The sequence below is a fragment of the Mauremys reevesii genome, linkage group 24 (genome assembly GCF_016161935.1).
Source record: "Mauremys reevesii isolate NIE-2019 linkage group 24, ASM1616193v1, whole genome shotgun sequence".
Classification (NCBI taxonomy): domain Eukaryota; kingdom Metazoa; phylum Chordata; order Testudines; family Geoemydidae; genus Mauremys; species Mauremys reevesii.
The window spans coordinates 17,617,260-17,635,959 of record NC_052646.1 but is presented as its reverse complement, the minus strand read 5'-3'; the positions used below and the strand labels follow the sequence as shown (position 1 = coordinate 17,635,959).

Here is an 18,700-nt window from a genome sequence, read left to right as displayed (position 1 = left end):
TGAGATGGGAATGGTCAGAGGGCGGGGGGCTGGGAGCCTGGACTCCAGGGTTCTATCCATGGCTCTGAGATGGGAATGGTCAGAGGGCGGGGGGCTGGGAGCCAGAACTCCTGGGTTCTGTCCCTGGCTCTGGGAGGGGAGTGGTGTGTAGAGGGGTTCAGAGCCAGGACGGCTGGGATCTATTTCCAGCCCCACAAGCAATATGCAGCCTGCCCCTGTTGCAGGGAAGCCGCAGGCAGTGCCAGCCAGAGGGAGGGGAAGTCGGCAGGATGCTGGTGCTGGGGTTTCTGAGACAGAATCTCCCCCCAACCCCCTCCTGTCCACACCCACTTCTGCTTTCAGGTTCCTGTGCTTGCCACTTCCCCAGGCTCCGAGTCACAAACCCTGGGGAACCCGGGCTGCAGGGTCGGAGAGCCAGGCACTGGAACCCCCTCTGCAGGTCTAGGGGTGAGTGGAAATAGGGGGGGAGGGAGCTGGAAAGTCTGCGGAGACTGGGGTGCCCCTCAATCCCGACCCGCAGCCCCTTGATATCCCAGCCCTGGGCTCCCCACCCCCACAGCTCTGCTGTGGCCCCTCAAGCCCAAGAAGGATCCTGCCCCAGGGCTCCCCCACCATGGGGACCACACTGGAGGCATCGGCTCTGGGGGCCACGTACAGCAGGGGGTTCCCCAGCTCCCATCTCTCAGCCTCCTTCCCGAGAGCATCTGAGGGCAGCAGAGGGATGGTGGGAAATGGAACTGCCGGGGGTTTCCCCTTCCCCACGGAGGTGGATTTGGGGGGCGAGGAGGGCAGGTATTGCAGAGGGGGCAGTTATAGATACCCCAGGTTGAGCACATATGTGCAAACTTCTCTCCCAACCTCCAGCTGTGCTCACCCCATTGCTCCCCATGGAGCTGTGTGAGGCACAGACCCTTTGGGGCTCCCAGACACTGCACAGGGGAAGGGCAGCCCCCAGGGATGGGGATGGAGATTGGATCTCTCGAGGCTGGTCCATGCCCCTCCTGCCCTGCACACTTATCCCGCCTCCTGGAGAAGGGCAGGCAAGCAGGGGTGCTGCAGGAGGAAAGCAGCTCCCCCCTCAGGAGCTGAGAGGAGTTTTTAGGTAGGGGAGGGAAAAGGGGAAGCAGTCTGTATGTTGGCATTCTCAGAAATGCTCCCATAAAGATCTCATGAAACTAAGTGATGGGGCAACAAAATGGCAAATGAAATTTAATGTGGATAAATGTAAAGTAATGCACATTGGGGGGGAAAAAACAATTATACATACAATATGATGGGGGCTAATTTAGCTACAACGAGTCAGGAAAAAGATCTTGGCGTCATCGTGGATAGTTCTCTGAAGACGTCCACGCAGTGTGCAGAGGTGGTCAAAAAACCAAACAGGATGTTAGGAATCATTAAAAAGGGGATAGAGAATAAGACGGAGAATATATTATTTCCCTTATATAAATCCATGGTACGCCCACATCTCAAATACTGTGTACAGATGTGGTCGCCTCATCTCAAAAAAGATATTCTAGCACTAGAAAAGGTTAAGAGAAGGACAACTAAAATGATTAGGGGTTTGGAGAGGGTCCCATATGAGGAAAGTTCAAAGAGGCTAGGACTTTTCAGCTTGGAAAAGAGGAGACTAAGGGGGGATATGATAGAGGTATATAAAATCATGAGCGATGTGGAGAAAGTGGATAAGGAAAAGTTATTTACTTTCCCATAATACAAGAACTAGGGGTCACCAAATGAAATAATAGGCAGCAGGTTTAAAACAAATAAAGGGAAGTTCTTTTTCATGCAGTGCACAGTCAACCTATGGAACTCCTTACCTGAGGAGGTTGTGAAGGCTAGGACTATAACAATGTTTAAAAGGGGACTGGATAAATTCATGGTGGTTAAGTCCATTAATGGCTATTAACCAGGATGGGTAAGGAATGGTGTCCCTAGCCTCTGTTTGTCAGAGGGTGGCGATGGATGGCAGGAGAGAGATCACCTGATCATTGCCTGTTAGGTTCACTCCCTCTGGGGCACCTGGCATTGGCCACTGTCGGTACACAGGATACTGGGCTGGATGGACCTTTGGTCTGACCCAGTATAGCCGTTGTTATGCACCATTTTCATGTGGGTGCGAGGAGCCATTGCCCTGTATCATTTGTACAGAAAGGGAATGGGGAATAGGGGAGTGGCTCATACCATTTTAAATGGAAAAGGAGGAGTGAAGAATAAAGTAGTCCAAAATATTTTCATAGGGGAGGAGGGGAGAGGAGTGAGAGTCCCATATCATTCTCATAGGTGAGGAAGAGGGAGTGGCCCAAACCATATTAACAGGTGAGAAGGGGAGAAGGTGTGACTGGCCAATACCATTTTCACATATGTCAGGGTTCCTTCCCCACTCTGAACTCTGGGGTACAGATGTGGGGACCCCAATGAAAGACCCCTATGCTTATTTTTACCAGTTTAAGTTAAAAACTTCCCCAAGGCACAAATTCCTTCCCGTGTCCTTGGATGGTATTGTTGCCACCACCTAGTGATTTAGATAAAAATTCAGGAAATGGGCCACTTGGAGTCCCTTGTTCCCCATATATTCCCCCAAGAGCCTTCACCCCCTTTCCTGGAAGTCTTGAGAATGTGAGTACCGACCAGACCCTTTCTCCTAGGACACTGAAAATCAAACAGGTTCTTAAAGGAAGAACTTTAGTTAAAGAAAAAAGTAAAAGAATCACATCTGCAAAATCAGGATGGAAGGTAACTTTATGGGGTAATAAAAAGATTTAAACACAGAGGATTCCCCTCTTTGGATTTTTGAAGCTGAGCCTAAACAGGAATAAAACTCCCTCTTAACATAGGAAAAAATTACAAGCTAAAACAAAAGATAATCCAACGCATTTCCTTGCCCTTACTTACAATTTCTGTAATTTTAGATGTATCATTTCAGGTATGTTTTCAGGAGATGTTTTACCTGCTTAGTCCCTCTCTCCATCCAGAGCAGGAACAAACAAAGAGAGCACCAACAAAACCTCCCCCTGCCCCACCAGATTTACAAGTATCTTCTTCCCTTATGGTCCTTTTGGTCAGGTACCAACCAGGTTATTTGAGCTTCTTAACACCTTACAGGTAAAGTGATTCTGTACCTCTGGCCAGGAGGCATTTATGTTACTGCATAGATAAAAGTTGTTACCCTTCCCTTCATATGTGAGTAGTGGTGAGGGGGGAGTGGCCCATGCTATTCTCACAAGAGTGTGGTTGGGGGAGGGGGAGTGGCCCCTGCCATTCTCAGAAGAGGGGGGAGTGACCAGTACTTTACATTTATGGAGGGGACAGATAGCTCAGTGGTTTGAGCATTGGCCTGCTAAACCCAGGGTTGTTAGTTCAATCCTTGAGGGGGCCACTTAGGGATCTGGAGCAAAATCAGTACTTGGTCCTGCTAGTGAAGGCAGGGGGCTGGACTCAATGACCCTTTGGGGTCCCTTCCAGTTCTAGGAGATAGGTATATCTCCTTTTTTTAAAAAATGAGGGGAGGAGAGTCCCAGCTGCAGGAGAAGCAGGGTGTAGTGAGGGCAGGGGAGACAGCTGTGGGGCAGAGATCACAGCAGTAGTGCCCCACCCTGACTGCAGAGGGGAGAGCTGTCAGCTCTCTGCACCCTCCCCTCCGGGGACACTTTACCCACCTATGGGCCATCCAGCTCCACTGGCTCCACACAGAACAAAGCCACTCAAGACACAGGGGCAACACCAGCACCCGTGGGGCAGGGGCCAGAGGGATAAGCCAACGGGCCCCAAACAACAGGGTGCAGGGAGACAAAGCATAAATCTGTGGATTTTAAAAGGTAATCTCAGGATTCTTAAAGCAAACCTCGGGATTTATTAGTGAATTTCAAGCCAGAGCAGGGACTTGTCATGTTCACATTAAATCTCAGGATTTTTTAGCAAATCCTAGAATCACAAACCCACAGGGTGAGAAGGGACCACAGGGATAACCCTGTCCAACCCCTGCCAAGATGCAGGATTGGTTGGGTCTAACCCATCCCAGACAGATGCTGTCCAGCCTCCTCTTGAAACCCTCCAGTGAAGGAGCTTCCACCACCTCCCTGGGTGTCTGGTCCATTGCCCGACTGCTCTCACAGCTGGGGAGTTTTCCCTGAGATTTAATCTCAATCTGCTCTGCTGTAGTTTGAACCTGTTGCCCCTTGTCCTGCCCTCTGAGGTGAGAGAGAACAACTTTTCTCCAGCTTCTCTATGGCAGCCTTCAAGTATTTGAAAACCGCAATCATGTCCCCCTCCTCCAATCTCTTTTCCAAACTACCCCTGCCCAGTTCCCTCAGGCTGTGCCCCTAGGGCTTCCATTCCATCCATTTGATCATCTTTATCCCTCGTCTCTGGATCCTTACCATTTTCTCTGCATCCTTTCTATACATTGGTGACCAAAACTGGACACAGTCCACAGCTGAGCCCAACTAGCGCTGTGTAGAGCGGTACTGTCACCTCCCATGATTTGCATGCTCTGCCTCTGTTCATGAAACCTGAAATTGTATTTGTTTTTTTGAAACAGCATCACATTGCTGACTCCTGTCGAGGCTCTGATCCGCCACAACTCCCAGCTGCTGCTCAGCAGTGCTGCTGCCAAGCCAGTTCTTCCTCATCCTGTATTTGTGCATTTGGTTTTTCTTCCATAAGTGGAGCACCTTCCATTTCTCCTTGATTAATTTCACTGTGTCATCTACAGCCCAGTTCTGCAATGTATCAAGGTCCCTCTGAATTTTAACTTCATCCTCCAAAGTGTAGGCAACTCCCCCACTAGGTTTGTGTCATCTGCAAATTTGATCAGTCTGTTCCCTAGTCCTACATCCACATCATTGATAAAGACGTTAAACAACACGGGACCCAGAACAGATCCCTGTGGGAGTTCAGTTGAGACCTCCCTCCAATCCCACATTGTTCCATTAACAGTTACTCATTGTTTGCAGTTATTTAACCAGTTATGTATCCATTTAATGGTAGTTCCACCGAGCCCACATTTCTCCATAAGAGCGGTCATATTGGGTCAGACCACAGGTCCATCTAACCCAGTATCCTTTCTTCTGACAGTGGCCAATGCCGGGTGCCTCAGGGGGAATGAACAGAACAGGGAATAATCAAGTGATCCATCCCCTGTCTCCCATTCCCAGCTTCTGGCAAACAGAGGTTAAGGACACCATCCCTGTCCATCCTCGCTAATAGCCATTGACGGACCTTGTTACCAGCTTTGCCTGTTACCTTGGGGTACGCTCATTTCTTAGGAGCAGCAAAGAATCCTGTGGCACCTTATAGACTAACAGATGTTTTGCAGCGTGAGCTTTCGTGGGTGAATACCCACTTCTTCGGATGGAAGCAGTGGGTTACTCTTCTGGGGCAGGAGGCGAGGGGGTCTGTACTTCTATCAATGTGCTGCTTGTGTCACTTGTGTTCTCATATGGAGCTCTACGTTTCCCTTCTGCAAGTTCCCTCTGTCACAGAGTTTGGGGGAGACAGGGCCCCGCACCCCCGGCTTCCTGTGATTCACCGTGACTCTCAGCCACCCTGTGAGGGTTCCTTCCCCACTCTGAACTCTGAGGTACAGATGTGGGGACCTGCATAAAAGCCCCCTAAGCTTATTTCTTCCAGCTTAGGTTAAAACCTGGTATTCAGCCACCAAGTGATGTAACAAGAAACAGGGAAAGGACCAGTTGGAGTTCCTCTTCCCTGAAAGTAGTCCCCCAAGCCCTTACACCGCCTTTCCTGGGGAGGCTTGAGAATAATATCCTCACCAATTGGTTACAAAGTGATCGAAGACCCAAACCCCTGGGTCTTTGGACATTGGAAAAATCAGTCAGGTTGTTAAAAGAAGGATTTTATTAAAAAGAAAAGGTAAAAATCATCTCTGTAAAATCAGGATGAAAATAACTTTACAGGGTAATCAGATTCGAAGAGCCCAGAGGAACCCCTCTAGCCTTAGGTTCACAGTTACAGCAAAACAGGGATAAACCCTCTAGCAAAGGGAACATTCACAAGTTGAGTAAACAAAGATAAACTAACACGCCTTGCCTGGCGTAGCTTTTCTAGCGTGTACAGTTTTAGCTTGAGGAGACACCCGGTAAGGTTGGGCTCTAATTGGGTGAGCATTACCTGTGTCAACAGAGTGGTACACCTGTTCGGTCCATCCTGGGGTGGCTGAGAACATCAGCACGAAGCTAGTGCACAGCTCCTTGATCTGCTGTCACTGCATACGTCCAAGGGTCATGGAGAGGTTCACCTCTTCCATGCCACCGTCACTTTTTTTTCCTTTGTAGTACACACCTTCAGGCCACTCAACGTCATCTCCTCCCAGGAGACAGGGTACCGGCCATTCTCTGTCCAGACAGTATCACAGGGGCCTTCTTGGGCTCTGCAACAATCATACACCCTGATCCCCCCACCTAAATACCTAAGAAATGCATAGGGGAAACTGAGGCACCCACACAGTATTCAGAGAAAACATTAAGAACATTCCCACTTTGTCACACCCTCCCAATGGAGCAGGACCTAGGTTCCCCAGGGCTGGGTTCTTCCATCCCCAGAATCAGACGAACACACACACACACACACACAGCCAGCAGGGACACACACACACACACTTTAACAGAGCACGTCTGAGAGGACCGGGTTAATCAGAACTCCCAAGCTGACCCCTGAGATGTCCCTGGGTCAGTAGGCTGGGTCGAGCAGCACCTCCAAGCTGTCACCCTCACAGGCCATGGGCGCCGCACCACAATATCGCACGCCTGAGCAGGCTGGGTCGAGCAGCAGTTTCAATCTCCCACCCTCCTCTGCCCCTGGACTCAGCACGTCCCTATCCTCACTTTCATGTTACAATTGTGCTGGGAGTTACCCACTTGATGAGCAAACCCCACAGGATTTTTGGGTGCTGCAGGGAGCAGCTTAGGCATAGGCGCCACTTTCTCGGCGCCGGTGGGTGCCCACACCCCCCCTCGCCCCTTTCCCCACCCCTGGCCCTGCCCCAACTCCACCCCATCCCTGCCCCTGGCCCTGGCCCCATTCCAACCCCATCACCAAAGTCCAACCCCAGCACCACCTCTTCCCCCAGCGCGCCGCGTTCCCCCTCCTCCCCCTTCCTCCCTGCCCCGCAAATCAGCTGTTTCGCAGCGCAAGCGCTGGGGGGGAGGAGGGAGAAGCAGGATGCAGTGGCACACTCGTGGAGGAGGAGGAGGTGAGATGGAGCAGGAGGGCGGAGCGGGGCCATGGGGAGCTGCTGGAGCAAATGAAGAAACCAAAAAACACTGACGAGAGAGAGAGAGAGAGAGAGAGAGCGCTGGGTTCTCACCACTCCGTGAAGCTTGAATCAATCGGGGTTCCCAGGTGGTGGTGGTAGCTGAGAGTCTGGGGTGCTGGAGTCAGGCAGAGCCCCCAGCACGATCAATCAGGAGAAGATGAAGTCCCAGTGGAACTGATGCAGATTTTGATTCAGGCATCAGAACACTTCCTTGAGCATGGGAAGGGGTTTTTGTAGAAAAACAACAATGGTTCGAGGGAGAACACTAGATCTGTTGATGTGTAAAGAAGGGAGATACCAACGTTGTTTTGTTCAGGCTAGACATGGGAACTGATCACTCCTGGCTATGGGTGATGTTCCTTGCAGGGAGCTCACAAGGCAATTAGGGAGCTTCACTATTTTGGATACCAATCAAGGATTCATTATTAGAATTGGTCTGATAACTGCTGAGCGGAGTGTGGGCAGGTGGGCTTATTAACATGGCTGGAGCAGAGATCCCCCACCATGCCGTGCTTCCCGGCTTTCCTGGTCCCAGAGTTCAGTGCGGTTCTTGCCTGGGAATTTCTGTTCCCCATTCTGTCTGCTAATGGAGATGCTTCCTTGTCCCATCTCCGATGCAAATGATGTTAGGGGAGTTTCCTTAATCCTGTCACCCATGTCCCAGGGGTTTAGGGGTATCTCCCAAGGCATTTCCATTGCTTTTTGTAAGTCCTTCTTCTGATACAGATTTGGTTCAAGCAGAGGTGTGGGGGGGGGGTCTTTCATGAGTCAGACAGGCTGGGTACTGCGCCCTGCTTCCCCAAGAACACAGAGTTGCCAGGTAACAACATATTGTCCATGAATTTATCCAGGTCTTTTTTGAACCCTGTTATACTTTTGCCTTCACAACATCCTCTGGCAAAGAGTTCCACAGGTTGACTGTGCGTTGTTTGAGGAAATACGTCCTTTTGTTTGTTTTAAACCTGCTGCCTGTTAATTTCATGTGGGGACTCCTAGTTCTTGTGGTATGAGAAGGAGTAAATAACATGTCCTGATTTACTTTCTCCACACCCGTCATGATCTTATAGACCTTTATCATATCCCTCCTTAGTCGTCTCCTTTCCAAGCTGAACAGTCCCAGTCTCATTAATCACTCCTGAACTGGTCACCCGCTCACATGTTGTTGTTTTGTGGGCACTGAGCAGCGCTGCCTTCCCGCCATCTTCAGCTCGGGATTTTCATCTCACGATTCTTAGAGAAAAATCTCAGGTTCTTTTCCACCAATATAAGGATTTTTTAGCCCACCATCTCTCAGGACCATCTAGTGATTTCGGGGGGGGAGGTCACTACAGTGCCAGCAGCCACTGATCAGCCCCCTGCAGAGCCCAGCAGCACTGATGGTCCCCAAGGCAGATCTGTTCCCCCCAAACAGCCTCTGCTCTCACACTTCTCACACACACCCCATCTGTCTCTAGGTCTGTCTCAGCCGGATGCCCCAGCCATGGGCAGAGCCCTGCTGCCACAGCAGGACACCGGGGAAAGGGAGCTCCTGCCTCAGGGCCCCCCCTGGAGAGCAGGGGGTCCTGCCACGCTGAGGGTCCTGATCCTCGCCCTGCTCTGGAGGGGTAAGTAAGCAGCATCTGCAGCCCCAGTGCAGGGGGAAGGGCAGAACCTGCGCTAAGCTGAGCCAGGTCTGTCCCAGGACTTGGAAGGGAGACTGACCAGAGAGGGAGGGGAGCGCAGTGCCTCAGTGTGGTGCTAGGGGGCGCCGAGCGACAGGGAGTGGGGGCAGGGGGCTCGATGTAGGGAGGGATGGAAACTAAATGGAGTGAGAATTGGTCAGGGACCCAGGGCTGGGCTCGCAGGGGGCTGCAGGTCGGGAGTCAGGGGCACCGGCAGAGCTGTGGGGGGAGTTTGGGGGGGTCTCTGCTCCCTATGGGTCCCACTTTGATCCCTTCTCATCCCCTGCAGGGTCCCTGTCCCAGCAGCCCAGATTTACCCTGACGGTGCCGCAGTCGGTGTCAGTGCAGGAGGGTCTCTGCGTTCTCGTCCCCTGCACCTTCACGTACCCAGCCTCGTACGACACCGACAATCCCTCGGCCCAGCTCTACGGACAGTGGTACAAGGGTCAGGCCATTGTGGGCCAGCATCTCCTTATGGCCAGCAGTGACGCCAGCCGGAGGGTGTCACAGGAGACCCAGGGCCGGTTCTGGCTTGCAGGGGATCTGCTAAGTGGTGACTGCTCCCTGCAAATCAGTGACGCCCAGAGGACGGATGTGGGGAGATATTCTCTTAGAATCGAGAAAGGAAAATTGAAATACAGTTACCTCTCCAATAACGATCGCACTCACCCTATGCCCATGATCTTTGTGACAGGTAAGAGCAGCCGCAGTCACTGCTCAGCAGCCCCCCTGAGCCAGCCAGTCCCCGCCCTGGGGCTGGATCGGGGCCGCGCCCCTAGAAGGGAAAGGCCCCGTGTCCCCGAGTGATTCCTTCCCCTCTCCCCGTGTCTCAGAGCTGATGGAGGAGCCAGAGATCCAGATCTCGCTGGCACGGGGGCTGCCAGGGACGCTGCTGGCTGGGGAGCCGGTGACTGTGACCTGCACGGCCCCTGGGCGCTGCTCCGGGCCCCCTCCCCGAGTCACCTGGATGGGGCCGTTCAGCGACACAGCCCGGGACGTCTCAGCCCCGCTGGCGAACGGCACCTGGTCCCACAGCTCCGCGCTCAGCTTCACGCCCGGCCCGGGGGACCACGGCAAAGAGCTCGTCTGCAGCGTCACCTACAGGCCACCACAGGGACCTTCCACCAGCAGAACCGTCCGGCTCCACATCATCTGTGAGTGACCTTCCAGCCCCTCCACGCCGGCCCCCAGCCCCCTCTGCTGGGATCCCCCCCCTCCCCGGGATCCCCAGCTCTGCCCTCCAGCACCTCCCCCAACTCAGCCCTGTGCTGGGATTCCCACCCCCCACCAGGCACCCTCAGCCAATTCTACTCCAGGCCCCTTCACCCCACACCGTGCAGCCCCTTCTCCCTTGGGATCTTCACCCCTTCCTGCCCCCCTTGGCTATTGCTCTGCCCTCCCATCCACATCCCCAGGTCCCCAGGCCCTTCTCTTCTGGGATTCTCTCTACCCCTGACGTGCCCTGACCCCAGAATCCTCCTGTGCTGGGATCCACCCACCCATTCCAGTCCCCCCTTCCTGGGATTCCCCACACACACACCAGCTACCCCAGTTCCCCCTGAGATCTCCCTTGGCCATCCCACCACTTCTCTTCCCACTCCCCTTCCTGCTGGGATCGGTGGATGCTCTATATGGGGCAGAGGGTTAACGGAACCCAGTCACTGTCCGGCACTAAACACGCTCCAGGCTCAGTGCCCAGAGCCCTCGGCCCGCCCTGCCCCAGGGCAAAGCCCCGTTAAATGGCCTGTGACCCTCGCGCTGCAGATCCAGGGCAGAGGGGAAATCAGCAGCCGCCTTTGCGAGGTGAAGGATCAAATCAAGCATCAATGTAAGATCGGCCCTTATTCCCTTCAGCCGGAGGGAGATTTAGAAGGACACTGCCCCTTCCCCTCACCATGTCTGAGCCCAGGCCCCAGTCCGACCCCGAACGTCTACACAGACCTCGTTGCAGGAACAAACCATCCCGATGTGTAGGAAGAAAAGTAAATATGGCAGGCGACCAGCTTGGCTCAACAGTGAAATCCTTGCTCATCTTAAACACAAAAAAACAGCTTACAAGAAGTGGAAGATTGGACAAATAACCAGGGAGGAGTACAAAAGTATTGCTCAGGCATGCAGGAGTGAAATTAGGAAGGCCAAATCACACTTGGAGTTGCAGCTAGCCGGAGATGTTAGGAGTAACAAGAAGGGTTTCTTTAGGTATGTTAGCAACAAGAAGAAAGTCAAGGAAAGTGTGGGCCCCTTGCTGAATGAGGGAGGGAACCTAGTGACAGAGGATGTGGAGAAAGCTAGTGTACTCAATGCTTTTTTTGCCTCTATCTTCACAGACAAGGTCAGCTCCCAGACAGCTGTACTCTGCAGCACGGTATGGGGAGGAGGTGACCAGCTCTCTGTGGGGAAAGAAGTAGTTCGGGACTATTTAGAAAAGCTGGACGAGCACAAGTCCATGGGGCCGGATGCGCTGCATCCGAGGGTGCTAAAGGAGTTGGCCGATGAGATTGCAGAGCCATTGGCCATTATCTTTGAAAACTCATGGCGATCGGGGGAGGTCCCGGATGACTGGGAAAAGGCTAATGTAGTGCCCATCTTTAAAAAAAGGGAAGAAGGAAGATCCAGGGAACTACAGGCCAGTCAGTCTCACCTCAGTCCCTGGAAAGATCATGGAACAGGTCCTCAAGGAATCAATTCTGAACCACTTAAAGGAGGGGAAAGTGATCAGGAACAGTCAGCATGGATTCACCAAGGGCAAGTCATGCCTGACTAACCTAATTGCCTTCTATGATGAGATAACCGGCTCTGTGGATGAGGGGAAAGCAGTGGATGTGCTATTTCTGGACTTTAGCAAAGCTTTTGATACAGTCTCCCACAGTATTCTTGCTGGCAAGTTAAAGAAGTATGGGCTGGATGAATGTACGATAAGGTGGATAGAAAACTGGCTAGATGGTCGGGCTCAACGGGTAGTGATCAATGGTTCCATGTCTAGTTGGCAGCCGGTATCAAGTGGAGTGCCCCAAGGGTCGGTGCTGGGGCCAGTTTTGTTCAATATCTTCATTAACGATCTGGAGGATGGTGTGGACTGCACCCTTAGCAAGTTTGCAGATGACACTAAACTGGGAGGAGTGGTAGATACGCTGGAGGGTAGGGATAGGATACAGAGGGACCTAGACAAATTAGAGGATTGGGCCAAAAGAAATATGATGAGGTTCAACAAGGACAAGTGCAGAGTCCTGCACTTAGGACGGAAGAATCCCATACACTGCTACAGACTAGGGACCAAATGGCTGGGCAGCAGTTCTGCAGAAAAGGACCTAGGGGTTACGGTGGACGAAAAGCTGAATATGAGTCAACAGTGTGCCCTTGTTGCCAAAAAGGCTAATGGCATTTTGGGTTGTATAAGTAGGGGCATTTCCAGCAGATCGAGGGATGTGATCATTCCCCTCTACTCAGCACTGGTGAGGCCTCATTTGGAGTACTGTGTCCAGTTTTGGGCCCCACACTACAAGAAGGATGTGGATAAATTGGAGAGAGTCCAGCAGAGGGCAACAAAAATGATTAGGGGGCTGGAGCACATGACTTATGAGGAGAGGCTGAGGCAACTGGGATTGTTTAGTCTGCAGAAGAGAAGAATGAGGGGGGATTTGATAGCTGCTTTCAACTACCTGAAAGGGGGTTCCAAAGAGGATGGATCTAGACTGTTCTCAGTGGTAGAAGATGACAGAACAAGGAGTTCTCAAGTTGCAGAGGGGGAGGTTTAGGTTGGATATTAGGAAAAACTTTTTCTCTAGTAGGGTGGTGAAGAACTGGAATGGGTTCCCTAGGGAGGTGGTGGAATCTCCTTCCTTAGAGGTTTTTAAGGTCAGGCTTGACAAAGCCCTGGCTGGGATGATTTAGTTGGGTTTGGTCCTGCTTTGAGCAGGGGGTTGGACTAGATGACCTCCTGAGGTCATGGAATAACACGGCAACTTCTTTCCCCTAATCCAACCCCCTGCTCATTTCCCAGTTCTGGTTCCCTGGCGTGACCCTAACCTGGCCCCTGGGTTATGTCGGGAGTCTCTTGGGTGGGGCTCAGTCGGGTCTGTCGCTTCCTTCAGGGACTTTCCCGTCCCCCAGCTGAGCTCACAGCGAGGGGCCGTGTCTAGGCTCAGGGATCACTAGTGACACCCCCCTCAGTGCTGTGCAGCCCCCCTGATCCCCCCTGTCTGGTTTGTGTTACAGACCCGCCCGGGCCCCCCAACATCACCGGGACCCTGACCAGGAATGGACGCCCCGGTGAGAGGCCGCGCTGCGAGCCCCAGGAATCAGCGAGTGCCTCCTAGTCACGATCAGCCAGGCCAGGCTGCTCCGTGCCCGGAGGGGAGATCGTGAGGAAGCCGCAGGGCTGTGAGGAGGGTGGTGTGATGATTGGGCCCATTTCCCTCTGTCTCCAGACCCCGGGGTAGCATAAGGGGGCGCTGGGCAGCGGGTAGGAGATGGGTTAGGGAGTGATCTCTGCAACGGAGACCTGCTGTAAAGGCACCAGGATTGTGCACCCACCCCAGAGCTGGCTACGTCTCCACACCAGGCGAGAGGTCCCTGTATAACCAGCTCCCGCACCCCACTCCAGAGCTGGCTGCATTGTGGCACCTTGGTGGAGGATCTCTGGAGGATGCCTAACCTGCCTGCTTATGTCTTTCAGTGCTGGAAGTGTCAGGAGCTGAGGGCGACGTCGTGTCTCTGGAGACCTGGGAGGGCGACTCCCTGAGTCTGGGCTGTGAGGCTGTGAGCAAACCTGAGGCCACCCTGAGCTGGGCCAAGGGGAACGAGTCCCTGGCCGGGCGCCTGGAGCTGCCGAATCTCAGCCCAGGGGACGCTGGGGAGTATCGGTGCTGGGCCAAGAATTCCTACGGGTCGGCCAGCCGGGCCCTGCGTGTGCACGTGCAGCGTAAGGCGCTAAGGGGCACCGTGCCTCACAAGAGGCCTTAGTGGAGGGCACTGGGCTGCAGGTGGCAGGTGGTCAGTAGGGGGCGCTGTGCTTCAGGGGGTGAGCAGAGGGTTAGTAGGGGGCACTGGGCTGCAGGAGGTGGGTGGGGGATCCATGGGGGTGTGGGGCTGCGGGGAGGGGCGGGGGTCCATTGGGGGGTGCTGGGCTGCGGATCAGGAGGTCAGTGGGGGGCACTCTCCAATCTAATACGTTGCCATGGGTATTTCAGCTCTAGAGAGGACTCTGCAAATCACCGTCTCCAGAGCTAACAGGAGCAACTCCCAGCTATTCCAAGGTATCGCTAGGGGGTGGGGAGTGGGGCACGGGGCCTTACCCCTCTAGGGGGCGCCAGCCCCGATCCGGTCCCTGGGCAGGGACTGGCTGGCACAGGGTGCTAGTGGCTCTGTGTTATTTCTATTTCCAGATCCCGGCACCGAGGTGGGGAACGGGTCACAGCTCACGGCCCGGGAGGGCGACTCCCTGCGGTTCCTCTGCTCCATCACCAGCAGCCCCCCCGCGGTGCTGGGCTGGGTGAGGGGGGGCCGAGCCATCGAGGGTACCCGCCCCACGGGGGAGAATCAGCTGCGGCTGGAGCTGCCCAACGTGACGGCCGAGGCCGGGGGGCTATACGGGTGCTGGGCCCGGAACAAAGAGAGCTCTGCCCAGGGGACGTTCCAGCTGCTCGTTGAGTGTGAGTGGGGTTAACCCACGGGACTCCCTGCCACTGGGTGTGAGTGGGGTTAAACCACGGGACTCCCTGCCCCGGGACGCTGACACTGGAGAGCAGCAGTGTTAATCCGTGGGACTCCTCGCCACTGAGTACTAGCAGGTGTCACAGGTGCCTGGCCCCTTTAAACAGAGACAGAGCCAACTCCCCCATTCCCTCCCCCTGCCTGTTCCATAGTCAATTAACTGCTTTGAGGGCAGCCCCAAGGGGGGCAGCTGAGGCTTGAACAGACTCCTGGGACATCTACAAGGGCCGTGAGCGCCCAGCCTGGGGGCGGAGAAGCAGGTGAAGTGCAGCTGGCCGAGGATGGGGCCAGATCAGCGCCCAGTGACCGACTGAAGAGACGTCCCAGGGCAGAAGAACCCGCAGGACTCCTTGACTCCGGATATTAGCAGCTTTATCTATGGGACTCCCTGCCCCTGGGTATTAGTAAGGTTGACCCACAGAACTCCCTGCCACTGGGTGTGAATGGAGAAAACCGGTGGGACTTTCTGCCACTGGATATTAGTGAGGTTAATCTATGGGACTCCCTGCCACTTGGTTTCTCTCTCTGACTATTGATTTGTTGCTGTGTCTCCTGCTCTCCCCAGACAGCCCCCGGTCGGGGACCGGGCTGAACTCATCCTGCCAGCTCCAGGGGCTCAGCATAAGCTGCAGGTGCTCCCTGCGCTCTAACCCCCCACCCCAGCTCCAGTGGCAGGTGGACGGGGTGTCCCTGGCTGGGAACGGCTCACAGGGGACCCTGCAAGTCAGCTCATGGGCCCAGGGAGATGAGGCCGTCAGCACCCTGAGCTGGACGGGGAGCTGGGACGGGGGCCACCAGATCTTCTGCCTCGGTTCCAACCTCCACGGGTTCCATATTCTACTGCTCAGCCCACCGGGAACAGGTGAGAATCCTACCCCTCTCGGGGGCACAGGCTTCGACCCAACCCCAGGCCGGGGGCTGTCTGGGTCAGGCAGGGGTTGCAGGGATCTATCCCTGACTCTCGGCTTGTTCTCCCACAGGTGGCCTCACTTGGGCATTTATCAAAATCAGCTGCAAACTCGGCTTCGTGGTGACTGGATTCTTCCTGGCCTATTACCTCACCCTGCTCTATTACAGATGGTAACTCAGCTACCGACCCACCTACTGACCTACCCAGGCACCCATCTACCCCCCTACCCATATACCTACCCACCATTCTACCCACCTACCTACTGTCTATCCACCCACCCAACTCTGTACCTACCCACCCATCTATGCATCTATTCATCCCCATACACCCACCTGTCTCTCTATCTCTCTATCATGACTTCCAGCCATGTATATATCTCAGAATCTCTCTCTCTCTTTCTTTCTGTCTCTCTCTCTCTCAGGACACCCTGCTGCTCTCGTGGAAGCAGAAGGAAGGACAGGCCAGGGGCCAGGGAATCCACGGTGCCCAAGTCCGGCGTGTAGATCAGGCCGTTCCTCAGCCATTGAAGAGCCAACAAGGAACTGGAATCTCACAGGACTGAGGAAATGGAGAATGAGACCTCAGCTGGGGGCACTGCTGCCCCGGGTGAGGCCAATGGGCCTGTTTAGCCCAGTACCTGGCCCCCTTCCAACCCCTCCAGCTCAGACCCATGGGCCTGGGCAGCACGTGGGCTGCCTGTAATATTGATATGACCAGCAGATGATCTGTTTGTTGCCCTGATGGTTATGACCAGGGCCGGCCGTAGGGAAAATGGCACCCTGAGCGAACTTGTATTATGGTGCCGCCCCATCACTCCTGGCCCCCATGGGCCCCCTGGGTTCCCCTCCCCCCCCACATCACCTCTTGGCCCCATTGTCTCCCCCAGGGTTTAATTTGTATTGAAAGAGATGCCAGAGCTCAGCTGTGACTCAAATTAAGCCTGGGCAGGGCGGCCTGATACTGGTGGGGGCTGGCCGGGCACCCAGCTCTGAAGGCAGCGCCACCGCCAGCAGCAGCGCAGAAGTCAGGGGGGCCTGGCACATGGGGTGTTGCCACCCTCCTGCGCTGCTGCTGGGGCTTGTGGTGCCTGGTTCTCAGCATGTGGCTCAAGGCTTCGCACTGTCACACGTGGGCTGCATCTCGCCAGAGCCCACGGCCTCCCGCAGCCCCCTGGCCACTCCTGGCTCACCCAGGGCGGGGGCACCAGTTCAGACTTGGGGTGGGGGGAGGAAATTTTAGCCATGATTCCAGGGACTACTCAGGCACCTGAAAATTCTTGGGGCTTTGCAGATAATATGCTAGGGATTCGCTGACAGGAGCACTGTATCTAATTGTTATATAAAGAGAGAAAAAATATATACCAACGCCAATTAAAGCCACGTTTAAAGTTTATATGTAAATTTAGAACAATCAGGAGCTAATACAGCAAGATATTCCCAATCCCAAGCCTTGAGGTATCAGTTCTGGGGCTTTAACACAGCTATCAGTGTGGAAGTTGGGAAAAGCGCAGACATCTTAGTCTGCCAGGAAGAGCAAGAGTCAGGCTAACTCCAACAGCTAATAACGCGAGACTCCCAAGCAGGGCCTGGGCGAGTGGGAAAGGACTGTAAGAGATGCTGGTTTCGACCGTGTGTTAGATAAGACTGGAACACAGACTGTAGCAGGAATTGCTGAGGAAAGGAAGATCTCAGGAAGGAATATGTATAAACAAGATGCAGTTGTTGATCATCACTGTATGTAACAAAAGGTATAAATGCTTGACCTCATTTTTTAGCTTTTGGGAGACCTGCCGTTGTGCATTCTCCCCCTTGCAATATTGCTTGAGAATAAACTGCCTCTGACATGTTGCAACCAACCTCAGAGCGAGGACTCGTTTTTCTCCCACATCAGAAACACCCGTTTGATACTTGGCACACTATCTTTAGTAGAGATAAATAAATACAAATAAAATCTGCTTCCACAGACACATTGTGTTACTGCCATTGTCTCCTGTATTTTAGTCAATTCTTTTTCACTTAATTTCAACATATATGATTAGGATTTTTTTCTCTTATTAAGAAAGGGAATTAATGTTTCTAATTCTTTTGGCATTTATGTTTACCGACCACAATCATGTATGTGACTCACTAACATTTGACTCCATCACTGCTATTGGTATCACAGTTGGAACTGCAGTGATTTTCATGCAAATTTTAAGTTAATTTACAGATATAACTAAAAATACAATTTGAAAATAAGTGACTTTCATCTGCTCACTGTCTAGAGTTCTGTGTTTAGCTAATGTTTTTAAACTGGAATTACTAAAGTGAGTACAAGCTAAAGTTCCATTCTAGGAGGATGCTATTATTTGATTGTACCACTTTACATAATGAATAACAATAATAATGATAATTACTCCAGCCAGGACAGGTTAGGCAGTTTAGAACTCACTACTCAAAGAATTCAGTGTAAGCGTAAGAGAGAAATAAAATTATGAAATGCAGAGACCAGTCAACATACTTAAATAATGGCACTTTGAAAGGATAAAATTACAGAGAATGTATGTGCACTGCAGGAAGAACCAACAAGTGACAAGAAGAATCTAAGTATGTGTAGGGGGGTGAGTGTGAAAGAGGCAGCGCATGTGAGCTGAGGGGGTGGGGTGAGCTGGGGGAGTGTGTGCGAGACCGTGCGTTGCCCCTTTAAGAGAGCAGCGCTCAGCAGTCTCAAGGAAAGCTCCTTCAGACACAGCAGCAGCCGCCAGCAGCACCGTCCCACTCTCGGTGAGCCCTGTCCACTCCCATCCCCCGCTCTGCGGAAATGGGATACATAGGTGGGTAGGGGAGAGCCTGACATCAGAGCCCCTCCCCCTGCTCCTTACAGCAGACAGGAAGCTCCCAGGAGTAGCTGGCCGAGGTGCCCCCAAGGCAGGGAGCAGGAACTGCAAGGCTGCAGAAACCAGCAGAGGGAGGGACACCCCTGCCCCAGAGGCCCCCCCCCATTCACCCGTGGCTAAGGCCGGCCCTGGATGGAGTGTTTGCTCTGTGGTGTCTGCAAGGTGCCCATATACCCCGGCGATGACTGCAGGACGATCCCCTTTAGTTAGAGCAGTGGTTCTCAAACTGTGTTTGCTCTGTGATGACCGAAAGGTGCCGAGATACC

At 53.4% G+C, this 18,700-nt stretch overlaps 1 protein-coding gene across 1 annotated transcript; it reads left to right on the top strand.

The window, feature by feature from the left end:
- The first annotated feature begins 396 nt into the window (after window positions 1–396).
- On the top strand, window positions 397–16,402 carry LOC120390570 (sialic acid-binding Ig-like lectin 16). Its single transcript, XM_039513302.1, has 11 exons — window positions 397–447; window positions 8,731–8,880; window positions 9,227–9,631; window positions 9,771–10,091; window positions 13,153–13,206; window positions 13,613–13,858; window positions 14,127–14,192; window positions 14,322–14,588; window positions 15,215–15,511; window positions 15,630–15,729; window positions 15,981–16,402. Exons 2-11 carry the CDS (start codon window positions 8,757–8,759, stop codon window positions 16,060–16,062), a joined length of 1,962 nt encoding a protein of 653 aa, XP_039369236.1. The 5' UTR covers window positions 397–447; window positions 8,731–8,756; the 3' UTR covers window positions 16,063–16,402.
- The last annotated feature ends 2,298 nt before the right edge of the window (window positions 16,403–18,700 follow it).

Coding starts and splice junctions, on each gene's coding strand:
- LOC120390570 (XM_039513302.1), top strand. CDS start 8,757: ATGGGCAGAGCCCTGCTGCCACAGCAGGACACCGGGGAAAGGGAGCTC. Junction 14,193..14,321: donor CAACTCCCAGCTATTCCAAG/GTATCGCTAGGG, acceptor TTCTATTTCCAG/ATCCCGGCACCGAGGTGGGG. Junction 14,589..15,214: donor GTTCCAGCTGCTCGTTGAGT/GTGAGTGGGGTT, acceptor TGCTCTCCCCAG/ACAGCCCCCGGTCGGGGACC.